At 34.3% G+C, this 18,564-nt stretch overlaps 1 protein-coding gene across 1 annotated transcript in view; it reads right to left on the reverse strand.

Moving 5' to 3' along the window:
• LOC113231823 (opsin, ultraviolet-sensitive-like) overlaps nucleotides 1-12,178 on the reverse strand; it is a 45,019-nt gene extending 32,841 nt beyond the window's left edge. Inside the window, exon 1 of the mRNA XM_026466357.1 lies at nucleotides 11,655-12,178. Within this exon, the coding sequence (XP_026322142.1) occupies nucleotides 11,655-12,178 (524 nt within the window). The remainder of the gene's footprint in view (nucleotides 1-11,654) is intronic.
• Nucleotides 12,179-18,564: the final 6,386 nt, after the last annotated feature.

Genomic DNA, 18,564 nt, shown 5'->3' on the forward strand with positions numbered 1-18,564 from the left:
ATAGGTACAGTAAAGGTAAACCTAATAATGATAAAATAAATGTACAATATTTTTTTAAATAATAAAATGTGTGTGTGTGTGTTAGTGCGTGCGTGCGTGCGTGCGTGTTTAGATACCTATGTTGTCTGAGTACAGTTTGAGTGATGTAGAGTTTTCGTACAGTGGCTACATTTGATAGTTGATACAAACTGCTAATGGAAAATCGTCTTTTTTTTTAAATACATTATTTTAAACAAATTGCGTTGCGCACGTTCCAACTCAAGAAAACGAGTGTTAGCAACTCCACCCCTATACAGGAATACAATAAATCATTACAGATTGAATCAAACTCACGTATATTTCCTTAAGTATATCCCTAGACGACGAGACTCGCGGACCAGCGACGGGTCCTGGCAAAAATCCAAACAAAAAAATGGTCAAAATTATTTTTGGGCTGAGTGTCATTATTTGTACTAAAACAGGTGTAGTATGTTTTATTAGTATTTAACGTAAGACAATTGTTAGTTAACCATCTCTTTACATGCTCCAGTCCCCGTTCCATACTAGACTTCAGAGCATCCCAAGAATTATCAGTGAATACAATGGCTGTATCATCAGCATAAGAGAAAATATTAGCGTTCTTGATCAATATATCACATAGGTCATTTATATAAATAAGAAAAAGCGTAGGACCAAGAACGCTACCTTGGGGTACGCCATACAAAACCTCTTCGCATCCACTGATGTGGTTATCTAATTTCACTGTTTGCGTCCTATTTGTCAAGTAATCAGTGAATATACAAAATGGAGTACTTCTTATACCCATCTTTTGTAATTTGTGTACCAATATGGAGAGAGAGACGGTGTCAAACGCTTTTTTTAAGTCTCAAAATACTGACAAACATTTCTTACGTTTGTCAAGTTGTTCTGTAACCAGAGATCTCAAGGAGATTACTGCATCCTCCGCAGATCTTCCACGCTGAAAACCAAATTCATTTAGAGACAGTATATCGTTTTTATTTAAATAGTCTAGTAATCTTTTTTGAGTAATTTTTCCAATAATTTAGATATCACTGATAATACAGATATAGACCTGTAATTGTTGACATCGTCTCTGTCTCCACCCTTACTTACTACACAGGAGTTATAGTTGACAACTTAAGAAGTGTCGGAAAAATTCCTTTGTCGAAACAGAGGTTTAGGAGCAGAGCATGGGTAATAATGGGAACAACTACGGAATTTGCAGATTTTAAAAATGCATATTGTCCCAGTCTGGCGTACTACTCGATTTTAGGTTCCTAATTATACAATTTACTTCATCTTCGTCGGTATGCAAGAGAACGAAAGAGTTGATTTGTGTTGGTAAATTTTTGAGATAAGTTTTCAATTCGGCGTTTGTATTTGATGAGCAAGCTGCTTGCCAATAATAACAAAAAGCTTATTTACATAATCTCTGATACACCTGGAAAGAGCGCAGAGAGCTATTATTAAAGTGATCAACTTTCGTCCTTTCGATTACCCAACCCACAAATTACTAAACGAGTGCGATGTTCTATCTGTTCGGCAACTGTTTATCCTGCAAATAATTGAAAAAGCACTCAATTACTCCATATGATTACATGACTGTAACTAAGCAAAGACGACACGATCCCTTTTCATAGCACACTCACATAGATTCTTCTGCTTCCTTGGCACATTCCTTTATTTTAAAATAAATTCTACTTTGCATTATTTTCATATGAATAAAACTGAATGTAAAAGGACCGTCAAATTTTGGCTTTAGAGTAAAACCTACAATGATACCGAGGACTTGTTGGAAGTTATTTCATAATTTATATTTATATAATAAGTAATGTTTAACTACTTATCCTTTATAAATTATAACTACTTATAACTACTTATCTTTTATTTGTTAAATTTATAAAAACTTTATTTTTTTTAAGCTTTGTTATGAAAAATGCACTATTATGCCTAAAATACAGGTACACATGTACTTAGTTTAGGCATTGCAATTGCACTATTAGGCACTAAGATTAAAATGTTTAATATTACCATAATTATTTTATATAATTTAGATTATTTTTTGTTTTGTTTATTACTGTTTATTTTAATATTTTATCTTCAATTACATTGTTTTCATTAGAATTGTATTAGATTAAGTCATATTGAAATAAATTTATCTTATCTTAATCCGCAGAGGCAGAATGAGTCAATTTCAAATTCGTCAATTCGGTGTTGGTGGATTTATTGTTACTAGTATACGTAATATTTTGAATATTTTTCTATAATAGTTTATTATTTTTGACTGAATTTTTTAGTATTTCTTTTTCATAGTTTCGTAACATAACATTATTACAGTAATTTCTGTATCTATTGTAGATTCGTTTATTTTCTTCATCAAATGAATTACTACGGGATTTTTGTTGAAGTTTATTTCGGGTTCTAATACAACGTAGGACACCCGGTGTGATTCATAGTTTTATTATACGATGATTACTTGGTATATTGGTGATTTTCGTGTTATTATTTATTCTTCCTGACAAATATTTGTTACGTTAACCTGAAAACAGGTTTGTAAAGTAAGAGATAAATGAAAATATTTTTGTTTTTAGCTCATGAAGAGGACAATGGTAACAATTTAGTAATGAGTGAGGCTTCATAGACTGGGTGGTTACAGCGTATATTGGCATCCATCCATAGGCTAATTTGTACACTTCTCACTTCCTCAAGATTCTTTTAATGTCCAGCTTTGCGATTTTTCAATGTTCGGCTTTCTAGGAAGCGGTCATCTTGTAATTCGGTTCATGCAGGTTTTCTTCCAGAATCTGTCATTTTGTTGACGGAACCGATCTTTTGATATCATTGCCAAAGTCCTCCAAACTGTCGAATGACTCATATTCGTCTTTGAGACACATAACATTGAGAAAAATTGTCTTGAAGCAGCGCCACAAATTACTTAATAGTTGCAGCGCTATAATTTTGATGACTATTATCGTCTTATCAATCATTTTAGCGAACGCGAAGTAATGGTATAATAACTTAAGATCATAAATTAAACGAGGTAACATCAAATATTATCTAAAAGTAATATAAAGTTCAAACTTTCAACAATTTGCCGGTCGTATGCAGTGAAGAGTAATTTTCGTGTAAGCGGGTTTTATGTCGGAAATATGAATTATGGAAGGAATGTTTTTTCTATAAATGAGGACAATTGACTATCGAGCCAGTGACATATTTAAATGAGTAAAACCTTTTTCGTATTGTACTTATTACTGAAACATCAAAGGTGCCCGTTTTTTGTAAACGGGTTTATATCAATGTCGTGTTTACCAGTCACTGGGATATACATACATACATAATTCATTTATTTGTGAAAACACAGGTTGTACAGAAGTTGACATTGAAACATATTGAAGGTACATATATTTACTCACATGCACTTCAACAAACTAAACTAGGTATAACAGGTTTTTTTAATAATTTCACGTGGGCGTGCACACATGGATTTAATATGCATGTTTTAGTATGCATTTTATTTTTATTTATTCAGTTATATGGGTCAATTTTCATGGTAATAAAAATAAAATGTAACTAGATGTTAAAATAATCATATCAATTATATTATATTATAAATATTATATTATTAATATTCAATCATAACTTAAATGTAAAAAATTAGACAGTGAAGATTATTATAAGGATTCATTGTAAATTTTTGGCGCCATTACAAAAACACTTTTATGCAAAAAGGTAGTTTTACAAGCTTTCAAACGAAGTTGGTTACAACGTCTTGTTTTAACAAGAGTGGGTGCATTCAGACGTACATACACAAAGGTTTCGTGGATGTAAATTGAAGGCACAGTCAGTATCGAAGATCTTTAAAATATGGTTTGCAGCTATCTGTTTATTTATTCGACAAATTGTTCTAACACATTGTATTTTGTGCCTTGAATACCGAGTTTACATTGGTTGCGTATGGACTGCCTATTATTAACGGATATATTTTGTTTGTACTTAAAAATTCACAGTATTTTTGTTTCCTCCTATGTCATTTTTATTCTCTTCTCTTTGTTTGGTTTCTTATTATACAAAGATAATTAATTTACAATGTACCTATTCAATATTCTTTAGGTAGGTATGTCTTTTTGCGGAATAAAAAAGACTCCTGATTAGTAGGATGACATTAGTACCCAAACAACAAAAACATTACAATATAATAAGAGTTTATAATAATAATTATGTAAGTAACGTTATTTTTTATTTTATTTATGTAGTCTATTATTTCTTTCTCATTCCCTCTTATACGCTGTTGCATGCTTATAACTGGTTTGTTTGGAAGAGATCTCTTTTAAAGATAAGTGCACGTGATTGTTGTGCACTTATTTGTTTTATCAACAAATTACCTGGTCCAAAGTATATAATCAATATATTATGGGCATCAAAGCAATTAACTTCGATGGCATTACCCAGAATACCCAGACCAGAACCAATTTAGGGAAATTACAGCGCTAGCCGCTCGGCCGCCAGAGTTGTCAATTATTTAACAATTTTGAGCAACGTAAGTTAGTAATAACTAAAGTGAAGTTCATTTGATATTCAGTATTTTTATTTTCCCCTTGTATAAGGAACCCTACTTTTTTTATATTGTGCGCTGTCAAAGAAATTAGCATCGTATATTTCAAAGATAATGTCGTATTTTTCATACTCTTGTTTGATAGCAATACAAGACTTTATACGACGAGGACGCAATGAATTATCTAGCAGGGAAGCGTGCGATGCGAATGATAAATTCACAAATATGGTTTCTAAAAACGCAGTTTCAGTAGAAATGTTAAAAAGGATTGCTAAACATTACTTATATTTTAAAAGTAGCATAATATTATTATGACTGAATGTGATGTATAGCTTCCTATAGTGACTCAGTCTTTTTTTTAAAGTAAAATAGATGAATGATGATGTTACGCGATTATTTAATGGATGGCTATTGACTCTATCTTTGAATAGACATAAAGTGTCGTTTTCAGGAAACAGAGGCAAACATGAATTCCATTTCCTTGTAGGGCGCATCAGGAAGGATATATACAGGCTGTATATTTGAAAGCGAGACATAATTATAGAGTGCGTTATATTCCTGATTTTGAACCCAAAGAAATAATAAACTAATGAACATAAACTTTACAAAAAATTTTTTTTTTTTTTATCGACTACTAATTGTGAACAACATTACATATCGAAATCTATGCACACCACTATTATTGCTCCGACGGAAGCAGCGGCGAGGGTAAAGCACAGTTCGCCACTGTTTGCAGAGACAGTGCACGCGCGACCTTGGCCTAGCGAAGACACGTAAATTATTTGTACTTCCGCTCGCCCGAACACTGCGCCGGCGGCGAACGCGTCACTCGCCTGCAAGTGTTATATACATTATTTATTTATAGTTATTCTAACGTCGAATTGACTGAGATGGTGCGACTTTACGCAATCTATATCTATCACCACTTATAATGAGGCGAGCTATTGAAAAGTTCCCAAATTGGAGTTTACGCGGAGGAGATGAACAGTGTCGAAGTTGTTGCATGAGAGGATTATCTCCGCATTTTATACTGTGAGACGAAATGTGTTTGTATCAATTTAAAATAAAATTTACTACGACGTGCTAGACTATGCATTGTGGAAAACGGTGGACATTTTGAACATTTGCTCCTTACCACGTAAGTGTAAATAAACTGTAAATAACTAAAAAATCAATAATTGTAAATAATTTGATTTCACATTTTTAACTACGCCAAAAACCTCAATTCTTATTAAATGATAACTTAATTATCCTTTTTAGTACGTAAAACATTTCGATGATAGTTCATAAGTAAAAAATAATTAACATAAGCTAAAATGTAATCATTTCGATAACAGCTTTTTCATCATAACATAAATGAGTAGGTGACAGTTATTGTTGCTGTCTCATCCGGCACTCGTTTGGTAGTATTCCCAGTGCACTCGAAATCAAGCGTAAAGGGAATCGGTTTATTCCTATGTACACTCTAAAACAAATTTGTTTTTTTATTTTTTGTTCTATCCCATATCCTAATTTTGTTTTAGTCTATGTTAAGTTGTAACATGATTTACATGCATGAATATGTCTCACTTTCAATTATACCGCCCTTTCAAGTATATATAAAAATAGATGGTAAGTTTGTGACATAAGTACGGAGTGTTATCTTTGTGGGTATACCTAATAATCATTCGGGAATTTCTTGTAAGGAAAAACGGATCGTATTGCTCAAGACACCATCTTATATGAAATCAGTGTCAATATTATTATTTGGACAAATTCCACGAGTAGCGACGAAGCAATTTCAACGCCGTTGAGTTGGTATTAACCTTGTGTTGTTTTTGTTCACATCCCACTTTTATCCAATTCGGAATAGACAAACCGCGTCAAGTTTATTCGTGATAAGGCAGCTTATTGTAATTTGTTCACTTTTCCTCCTACAATAAATATAATATTTATGCTCATCATGTTGGAAAGTTTGCTCAAGCAGGACAATCAGAGTTCAGTGTCATTTCGCGGCGTTAGGGTTGAAAATGTGATCTTATAATGTCGATATTTCGGGGAAAGGGGCGTAAAAGCCAATATCATCAATTTGTTGGGTTTAATTTGCATGCCCTTTGAACCGTCTACTCCAAGGCTTTGTTATTGGCCTGAAATTGCATTTTTATGTGAACATAGTTGAGTCAACTATTTTTTTACCTCACCGTGTCGAAAATATAAAATAAAGGTATTTGATAATTCTATTATGAATTTATTTAGGGTAGTCGCTTTATTGTCCTATTTTTCAAAGACGATTATGAAGTATTTTTCTGAAAAACTTAACCTTTTCCCTGTCGTTGTGACTACTGTATTACGGAACTGTTTATGATCTCTTTTAAGAGACCATAAACAATGACCATAGTCCATAAACAATTATAATAAAATATATCAAAAGGTTTTAGGTTTAGTTCTTTCATGCCGTCAAATAATTTTTGGTACGTTTAGTCCTCTAGAAAATACTAACGATTATGGAATACTATTTGAAGTTTTGTATCAGGCGATAAATTGTGGAATTAAATAACAATTTTTGGAGATTCAGTGCTTATTTATTAGCATAGTTGTAAACTTAGAATAATAACGCATAGAATGATAGTTTCATATCAAACGAACTGTCACAAGTGAGGCAAAAATCAAATTTTTGTAGGCTAGTTTTAGTAGTAGGTTAATTTTCGGTTTTAGTGAATATTTATATAAAAATACAAGTTGAAACGCGTTACTTCCTTGTGGAATGTGATGTTAGTATCTATTTTATGTTTGTCTGCCGTATTTTTACACTCATTTACCGCACATTTCGTCATTTTTAGCTAAAATTCTTGATCCGTTCGCGGTGAAAGTTGACCTTGAGCACTGAAAGCCCGCCCGCTCGTGTAGGCCCATTGGGCGCGCTTCAATTTGCCTCACTTAGCGTGTGCGGACTAGGTTTCTATGCGTTATTATTCTAAGATTGCAAAAATAATATAATACAATTTACCTAACATGTACCCTTTAGTAACATGAACTCATTAGGGTGTAGCTAACAATTTAAAAATACAAAGACACAAGTAAAGTAATAAATTAATAAAAAAAAATTACAAAACAAAAATATAAACTGTTTCAAATAAAGACTTCAATCTATAAACAAGAACATTCACAGAAACCACAGAGTTATATGTTCCAAACAAAACACATTATTATAAATTATCTACATTATCAATGGTGATAATGTAGATAATTTGTGTATTACAATATTTTCTAATCGCGAAATACTTATATATAATAATATAAATACTAAAGCAAAATTTCACACTATCTATCTCGTTTCCGCAAGCATGTAGTGACGCGTGTTATAAGCATGTTACATGTAAAACAAGACAAAATCGTAGATTAATAAGCAACAGAATATTTGACTACACAATAACAGAGTATGTAGGTATAATATCGATAAGAAATATCGAGGTGAGAGCATGGACACAAGGCTAACTTAATTTTTTGGTCTTTTTCTGTTATTTTTGTAAACAGCTATATTTGTTTACAAATGTTATGCTCCCCAAACTTAATGAAAAAAAAATAAAGAAACAAAAAACAAAATTCGAAAAAAATATACAAAAAAACGAATTTTGTAAAAAAAACAAAAATCAAAATAAAACTGAACTCTCCAAAAATCAAGCTGGCGTAGTGTTCATTGGAGGTAATGATATGAATAAAACAGTTATTATGGTTACCATATAAATTTGAAAAATATAAAAAACACTAGGCTGCATGGTCTAAAAAAGTTTGCCTTTCAACAACTTGATTGTAATTTTCTTCTTTTACATTAATTTAGTTTTTTTAGTAATTCATATGTTCTCATGTTTAAAACAATGAAATAATGCCATTTTGTGTGAGAATAAGTTTTCACAGGTACGCGATTAATCTGTTTTGGTTCCGTTCTGTATTATTATATGTATAATACTAACTCAATATTGCTTAGCTCATTCCCAATGGGTATAGACTGTCGCGTCTGTCCACGGTACTACGGTACTGGTACTCTTTGACAAAATTCTACACTAAAACAAAACACTATCACTATCGATAGTGATTTGTTTGAAAGATATAGTTCCTGTGAATGTTCCTGTCCATGGATTGAAGCTTTTGATAAAAGGTCTAATTTTCAAACGTGACAATAATGTGAGTCTTAGCGATTTCTTCGATAATGTATAATTTTGTATTAATGAGAGTGAGATTTTACCCTTTTTCGATATAATCTGTTTAACTCATCAGACACTACCAAACAAGCCACATTTATAAGATTAAGGTACCTCACTCTTGACCGATTTTAACCCTGTCTGCTGAGGGTTGATAAATTACTTTGTTTTAATCTTGTCTGTAATCAAGTTAGACATCATTTGTTAAACAATAATTATTATTAGCGCAAATAATCGTTTCATGGCCACATTTAGCCACAGTTTCGCGTTTATAGTCATGATTTTTCACCACGATCGCACTTCGCCACACGCGGCCTCAATATTATAATACTTGTAGTTGTAGTAAGCAATAAAAAAGGGTGGGGGGAAAAGGGCAGTCCATTTGCGTATTGGCCTTTATGATGCAAAATGTATGTTACGTAAACCTAATTTTAGTAACAGTAGAGCTCCTTGTGAAAGAGTTCGTCCAGAGAAGTACTAGTAGTAAACCTTACCTGTTTCTGCCGCCAAGCAGTATTGTGAGCATTAATGTGTTACGGTTTTGAAGGGTAAGGGTGCTGGTGAAACTGAAAGTACAGGCACATTGGCCGTGTCAGGCACGGGCGCAGTGGCACTGGCCCTAACTAAGATCCTTGGGATTTAAAGCTCTGAGTGGCTGTAACTGTAACTGTTATGGATAGGCGTGTCGCTTATCACATATATATATATAAAAAGAAGTATATTACGGAACTATAACGTAGTTATACATATACATTTATTGGAGTCCTGGAGTTGGAAGAAGAAGGGTCCTGGAATTGATTTTTAAATTAGTTTCTTGTCCGTGTTCCATGTTAAAGCATTTTTAAAAGAAACTTGAGAAACTCATGAAATTTTAATGTGTAGTCTTAACTATTGTTAAATTGGATAAAAAATTCTAAAGGAACAGAAGCACCATTATCAATTTGATTCGCTTGACGCGTCAAAACGTTTCAACGCGCGGCTCCATTAGCAATGTATGGCATTAAAAATACGCGCCAGGAGTGTCGTGTTTTTATTTTTACGGCTCTTGATCAAATCTGGCTTCACGCCGCTCCGCAGTAATGAAGTTGAACGTTCGGCTGCTTGCATTACAATCGACTCGAGTTTTCTTTATCACGACATAAGGAAAAGTTCTTATATTTGAGCTTCGTCGGCGTTTCAAAAACTCAACAGATAAACGTCGATTATTCGATCAGGTGAACTTGTAAATGGAATTTAACGATTATGAACCGGTTTGAAAAGGATATTTTACGATTTATGTTGTTGGAATATTTCGTAACTGGTGTATGAAAGAATCCTTATCGGGTTTTTGCTTTTTGTGCACCTTTCAGTGCTGCTCAGAGTTTTAAATGGCAAAGATTGGAGGGGCACTGCACCGCGTCCGTCACCTAAGGTATAAATTAATAAGTCCCAAGCGCCTGTAATTTCACTGATACTAACCATTACGGCTTATTTAAACTAATTTAAGTTATTTACTTAATTAATAATAATAATAACGCACACACTCAACATAGCCCCGCACTAGGGAAACCCTGTGTCGCGGGTGCCATGGACACACACATAGACAACCACAAATCACACCCAAACTCCCGAGAGAAACAAATGTAGGCCCGGGAATCGAACCTGGGACCTCTGCCAGGGAGGCAGTCAATTGAGTAATTGATAACACAAAGAAATGTATATCGTACAAACATGGACCCTGTTATGTTATAAGCATACATACGCATCTCTAATTTAAAAAAATGAAAATGCAACAAAACGTCTATTAGTTTTTCTTAAAATAAACTTCATATTGTATTATATTAGAAATTAGAGGTGGCTGACGAATGATGAAACATTTATTTTTATCAAAAAGCTCTCTATCTGTCAAGAACTCTTCGATTGAGTAGTAACTTTCAGAGGCCAGTAATATGTTTAATTCGCTTTTATAATAAATGTTGAATACTTGTCATCAGTTTTTAATTTGTCTGTTATTTTACTATATATTAGTACAGCACGGTAGTAAGAGACAACTCTAAATTGTGTAGGGGGGTATTAATTTGGATGTGCGGCGGTAATTTTTAACGGTTTTAAATATGAAAGGGGTATTTTTATTATTTGAACAAATATGAACATATGCCCAAGCCTAGCAGTGCAACGTATATGATGGGTGTATAGGGTGGATGATGATGAATTTACTCTTCATCTCTAGTAATAGTAAGACACATTTTGATAGTTGAAAATATTTTTGAATGAGAAGCCAAATAGAACAAAGTCAAAACACAAACGCATACACATGTATACACGCAGCTGAATCATAACACCCCTTTAGAGTTGCACAAAAATTGGCTTAAAATATTTACGTATGTCGGGGCATATTTGTAAGACTCCAATCTTGTGAAGCATGATCTCACGGGTGATAAATCGCATAAGGTGTCACGGATACGGAAAAACATGATCCTTTGTGAAAACGTCCGAGTTTGTAAACATGTTTGTGGAAGGAGCAAATGATGAAGGATTGCAACATATGTACTTATTATTCTGTTTATGTGTATTATACAACCGATATTTTTCGTCTGTTGTTATTATTAGACACTGTAACTGTTGCCAAGAAATCGCTTTTTAAGAGTCATCTGGATCTTAAATGAATTCCTTACTAGTTTATTGTGAAATTTGGATAATGCTCTACATCCCCCACACTCACTATAAGAGCCCACTAGTGACTCTAGAATTGCACCACAGACTGCCGCATTCAACGCGCCTAACGCAAATTGTATGTGTAGAGCTGGCTTACCAATTTGCACTGTTGCATTGTACAGTCAAGAGCACGTTAAGCGTGACACTTTGACGTAAACTTGAAACGACGCCATACAATGTGATCAACTATATATTAAATTAAAAATAAAGTGTATACTGCCTATACTTACTTAAAATACATAAGAAGAACAATGGCATTTCCTGTGCACCCCACAATCACCATAACCACGTACAGTGCTCCAAGCGCGTACTGGCTCAGGGGGTCTGGCGGGGAAAACTGAAGCCAGTGTCGGTTGATCAGAAGCAGGTAATCATCAGTGAACAACCACTTCCGCCAATTCCCAACGGGCCACCGCTGCTTGAAACTTTTCACTAAAGAACTATTCTCACTTAGCTCACTAATTTCAATCTCTACCGTTCCACTTGCGCTTCTTTTCAGTATCAACTTATCAGTCTTTCGTAGAGCATTCACAAAACCACAACATTTTCTTCGCTTCTTCCATTGTTTCAAACTGTCCAAGAGACGCGGGAAGAACTGGCAACTGGACGACTTTAACTTCACTTGCACCGCACGCTGTTCGAAATCATCGGCATCTTTCAAAACAGTACCAGACGATTGGCATGTCGCGTTTTCGACGTTAACGCATTGTACGATCGTTGGAATGATAAAGAATATGAGTCCGGAAGTGATCATTCTTGACGTGAGCGACGACGGACAGCGACGGGCGGGCGGCCGCTCACGCCGCGCTCTCAGGCATAATGTTCCGGGAGCACACAGATCTACCGGTTTCTCCAATTTTACGAGCAGAACAAAAGGAACGCTTTTGGATGTGGCATTCGTTTTCATTAGTTAATGTGGCGAAATTGAAACTTATTTGTAGCAAACTTTATTCAAACTGAAAGTAGAAAGTTCGATCACGGTTATTTATTTTTCGATTTCCAATAGTTTATTCTTATCATTTATTAGGTATATTTATTATGTAATGTATTGTATATTACATATATGTATATTAAGTGTGTTTATGCTATATTATATTTATTTATACTGTATAAATTTACCATCGAACTTTAGCTTATGGTTCTTTTTTTTGTGTTAAGTGTAGCACTAACCTTCTGCTATTTTTTCTTTCTGTTTGGCCCAGTAGCTGACCTTATAAATAATTTAAAACATAAAAATAAACACTTACATTTATCAATTATCATACTATTTTCATTTTTCGAATTAATGAAAAATAACATAAAATTAAAATATTAGCTCAAAAAAATAAATTTGATCTTAAATAATTTGAACTCCTTCGTTCTGCGAGTATTCACATAGTTATTATACCGCGTGTAAATATGCAAAGAATGGCAAAAATTAATTTAGAAATACAGTCTCTTTCGTGCGATAATACACTTTACAAATTACAGTAAAGTTACATAACTAGATAATACGAGTGTAAGCTTCACGAGTGGATATAATTGGAAATTTTGTAGAAATCTCCCGACGAGTCGATATTGAAGTGAAATCGCTCGTTTGCTTACGATTGGTTCCAGGAAGGAATAACTTGTTTAGTCCATTAAAAATAATGACTACAAATACATAATTTATTTATCAACCGTTTCGACGCTTTATTATATTTAGATACTACTAGCTAAATAAATACAGATAAATCTATCAAATGTAAATGCGCATGTGGTAAAAATAATAGTTAAATAATTTATTGTTTGTGACTGATTGAGCATTGGGTCAGCGTGGCGTACTAGGGCCTAATACCTCGCTTCAGTGGAGTCCCGTGCCCAGGAGTGGGGCTTATACATGGGTTGATGATGATGATGACTGATTGGACTGCTCGAGTATAGTGTGAAAATAAATGATTGCAAAACTGTAACCTAAATCAGTATCCTGTTTAAGACAAAGAAATACAAGAATTGATTAGCTACTTTTCAATAAGTTTGCTTTTATTTTATTTTTTACCACGCTGGACTGCCACGGTGAGGTCCCAGGTTCGGTTCCCGGGTCGGGAGAAATATTTGTACAGCCTACATTTATTCCCCTTGTGAGTTTGGGTAATTTGTGGTTGTCTATCTACATATGTGTGTGTCCATGGCACCCAGTTTCCCTACAGGGTTCTATACAGGGTTTCCCTAGTGCGGGGCCAGTGTGTGTGTTATTTATTTTATTTATTTATGTATTAGGAAGAAGCAATATTTCTATAGGTATCTAAGGGGCATTAAGGAATAAGTTTATTATTATTAGTTGAAGTTTGAAATTGCCATTCTAAAGTTCTGTTAATTTTGAAATAAAGTCTTTTTAGTGTAACATTCTGGTTAGATACATTTTTCAAATAAAATGCTAAAGACTTCTAGATTTACTATGTTGGGGTTATGCATTTGCATTCTCTTTGAAATCAAACAGAGTGCGACGTGGCTCTAATGCAGCACAAACGGGTCGAAGCATTAGATTTGTATGGAGAGGATACAATACATCTAACGAACTACAATGAGTTCGCTTTCGGTTTGCCCGATTCCGCAGTGGAAATTATATCTAGGCAAATGTGCGTTGTAGATGACTCTATAAGGTGAATAGCAACGAATTGCGTTCTATTGCGTGGTATTTGTAATAAATTATTATATATTGTAACACAACAAAATGATAATAATTTAGTACCCTGGCATCATCGCTAGATGGCGTTAAGATTGAATAGAACGCGCTATATTGTTTTGTAAAAGTATATCACACATTGGATTTAAATCGTTTGGGTTAAGAGCCTTCATTTCGCCCTTTTATGCGGTGGCGCAGCCAAGGCCATCAGCGACTAACTGTAAAGAGTCAGTGACAAAAAAATTTAGATCGAATCCTTCCTTAGGTACTTTCTATTCTACCATATTAAAGCTTCCACCGACTGGAACTGTAACGCCTATTGCTTCCAACGACTGGGATAGACCCGCTCGGTACTGATGCAATGTTTTTTTATAAAATTATTTTTACCCACCTCAAAAGTCGGCTTATCCGCTTCCGCCGCATTCGTTACCGCGATCTCCTCAGCTATAACCGAAAAGCGTATGCAAGTCCACGCCCAAACACTTTATTTTTATCTACCTGCCAGTTCCATCTTTAGATCACCATAACATCCTATTTTCATTGGAATTACATTTAGTTTTAGTAGCAGTAGAGCTCCTTGTGAAAGAGTTCGTCCAGGTATGTACTGCCATCTTGCTTATTTCTACCGCATGAACATTACTGCGTTCCGGTTTGGAAAGGTAAGGGTGCTAATGAAATGACCACAAGCACGTGGGACTCGACAAGTTATGCCTCAAGGTGACGGACGGAGTGGTAGTGACCAGTGCCCCTCAAATTTTGCGATTTAAAGCTCTGAACTGAACCTATGATTTGAACTCATGAACAGGCGTGTCGCTTACCACCAGACGCACGACTTGTTTGTCCTGTCATTTGGTATTATAAAAAAATATATACGCGCAAGGTTTTATTGAAATCGGCTAACGGAAAATATGTGAAATTCAATAAACCGGATTCATCCCCTAATTTGCCTCCCTTAGAGGTGGAATATTTTCTTCAAATTTGAATGAGATCACTATTACGGTAAACCCTTTCCAAAAAATAGTGCTTTTCTTCAAAATCGGTTTTCAAATGTCCGAATAATGTCGCGTAACATACGCAAAAAAAAAACAACAAATAAATACGGACTAATTTTTGAAGTGGGTAAAATAACAAATCTTAATGATGTCGTAAACTGTGAACAGTGAGTGATTAAAACCTGGGAGATAAGCTTAAATAATGGTCAAAAACACAACGTAACAGTTTGGTTGTCCAATCGTGGAGTAATCCATCATAGCTTCCTAAGATGATGGCAAGACTCGCAGAAAAACAACACGGCTACAATATTCAATGCCCGAGCCCACACTGCTACATGAAAATCTCCTCACACTTGTAGGGAGATGTTTTCTGTAGCACAGAGATTGAAGCTCTTCGCCACTCTACTCATGAAAATAAAGGAAATCGATTTAGTTCCCGAGAAGAAGTCGAAAATAAAGACGTTGTGGATTCCCGTTTCGCACAATGCTACCACAAAGGAATAAATGAATTTTCAATAAAAGGGAAAAACTGCGTTATTGCAATAGCTTGGGTGCATATTTTGATTAAACAATATTACTTTCTAAAATATAAATTTTCCTGTAATTTTGTACATACTTTAACCAGTAGGTACATTAAGAACATAACGCAGTAACTTTTTATTCTCTAATTAAGACTTGATTTATTATTTTACCCTAAACAACAAGTATTTAAATAGCAATAATATGAAACAGCTGAAGCGAGCGAAGCTTTCTTGGCACCCAATCAAATTGCAATCTACAAATGCAATTACACGGCCGTTTCTCATCCGATATGCACGAAGTGTAAAACTAGCATCAAAAATACAATTATAGAGGTCGTGAAGATGTGCCTATTTTGGTTTTTTATTTGTGACCTGAGATAATTATGGTTAAAGATCACAATTCAAATGTTGTGCGCGCAAATGGGCAAAACTGTCAAAAAATGACAAATAAGAAAAATTACTGCGTTTCTAGGTGGCTGGTACGGAATCCACATTCCACCTGGTATACTAAATATACTTCGTACAGCACGAAATATAGGTCCACCTTTTACTCTCAGAGTGGTTATTCGGCGATTTTTAGCATCGATGTAATCGCGCGTTTGCATCGATGAAGTCGCGCGTTTGCATCGCGGCTTAAAATCGCCCGTGTGTGTAAAGGTAGACGACGAGCGACTGCATCGCTACTGCGTCGCGTTTGCGTCGCTGTTAAACATTGCTGTGTGAAATGTAAAAGTAAAAAATATGATCAAGAGCTAAGTCCAGGTTGTTGTCAATGTTCCTGTTTTACCATTTCTTGTTGAGTACCTTAGTTACAATTTACACTTAACAAAGAAATTTATCTTAGAGTTGAGAGCGTATTTTCTTAATTACAAGGGTTCCCATTGGTTCAGCTACGTGACCCAGCTTCATCACTAGTGTACTTCCGAATGCCAAGTGCGTGTTTGTTTCTATTTCCTGTGAGCTTTGTAAAGTGAAATAGTAGTCCATGACAGCCGAGTATCGCGGACATGGTTTGGGCAAGTATGCCTTCATTTACGCCGTTTAGGCGGGCTCGAAAATGCAAAGTGGAACTATGATATGTATACATGTGTGTGGTATCTTATTATGATTATTTATATTTACGAAGTTCTGTAGGACCAACTGAGTGTGACAACACAGTGATAAGTTTTTGTGACGTGAGCCACACTGCCGCACAAAAGCGGTTGTGACAAATACTCAAACCCGAAAAAACAATGTTTAAAGAAATTAAATGTAAAAATATCTACTGTCTCCAAACGAAAATAAAAACGTTGACACTTTCAGCAAACGTAATAAGATTATACTATATTTATACTTAATTTTCCTTTTCATCTTTGTAAAATAATGTTCGTAAAATATTTCATTACTAGGTAAGTGTTAACGTTAGAGAGATAAAACGAAAGGGCAGCACATGTGGTTACAGTGTCTTTTCAATATCGCAGATTGATATTTTCACGATTCTTGTTACTTAAATGAAATGTAACATTTCCGCTTTAATTTAAATTTGTATAAATAAATTTATAAGCATTTTACCCTTATCTGGGAAATTAACATTTATAACATAATTACATACATGTAGAGCTTTGACTGAGGACGAATTAGAAAGTTTTTTTTATAACATCAAGTGACGGGACAGTGCCACTTAGAGCTTCGAATCGCAAAGCTCTGAGGGGCACTGCCACTGCGCCCGTGACCCTGAGACTTAAGTTGACAAGTCCCATGTGCCTGTAGTTGAATTTGACTTTTCGCTTTTTCATTTACTTAAGTGATTGAAATGTGCTAAGTTAAAATGAAATGGCGTATATGCGCAATTATGCCTTTTTACCAATTTGTTTTGTGAAAGTTTGGGCACTGATGTCCCTTTCTCTTACGATAACTTTGTACCTAATCCACCTAGGAAAAAAATAGAAATAGTGACTGATCCGCCTTTTTTGCTAATGACAATATTATACGAAATTGTTTTTTTGAAAAAGTGTCACATACGCTCTTTCAACTAACGGCGGCGGCACAGTTTTAGGACGTAGACAGATAATATGTAATTAAAGGTAGAACAAAGTCAAAGATAATTGAATCTGAGTGATGTGAAATGAAGTTAGTTCTATCACTCCGCTATTAATGCGTTTAAGATTGAAGACAACTTGGTGGTTTGAAGGGATAACGATTCGTTGATTTAACCTGTCATCGCAGCTGAAATGGTAGAAAGAGATCATATTTTGATAGTGATAGATAATTTTTGGTAATATTTTCAAGGGCTTATTGCCCTTATAAAAATATATATAGCATTATTTAGAATTTTCAAAATGCGTTATTAACTACATGGTATTAACTGCATTACATGAAACACGTTTTCTATTTTATTCATTTAACTTAATGGTTACAAACAGCTTTTATCACAACAGAATAGTATTTACTATTAGATATAGAAATGGTAGTATTTAGTTACAACAAACAGGTCCCTGCCGAAAGAAATTGAATAAGTAAATAAGCATGGATAACACAATAAATAATTTATAAATATTTGTTATCGATAATCAAATGACGTTTAATTTATTTGCAATGAAATGTTAAATTAAGCCGTGAGGCAACACTTTAACGAATAACACGTGTCACTGTTTTCATGGGTGTGTAATAATGATCGCTATAACAACAAGTGATCTTATTTCACTCGATTATAATTACATTTAACATAAATTAAAAGTATGTAATGACTTATGGGATATAATTAATAAATGTATAACAACAAAAAGTATAGTTTGACTGTGTACTAATAGCTAATGCTATAATGAATTGTTGGCACAAGTTTTTAGTTTGGTTTTCATACGAAAAATAGAGTCTAGCTAACGAAAGCTGGCATAAAAAAATCTTGTGTTTACAGCACTAATATAAATGTTTAAAACAAGTTGACACTTGCATTTTATTTCGTTGAAAAAGTCCTTAGTTAGCCCCGTATGTTATTTTTTTTCTC

Source organism: Hyposmocoma kahamanoa, unplaced genomic scaffold (genome assembly GCF_003589595.1).
Source record: "Hyposmocoma kahamanoa isolate Upper Pololo Valley unplaced genomic scaffold, ASM358959v1 66, whole genome shotgun sequence".
In the NCBI taxonomy this organism is placed as follows: Eukaryota; Metazoa; Arthropoda; class Insecta; order Lepidoptera; family Cosmopterigidae; genus Hyposmocoma; species Hyposmocoma kahamanoa.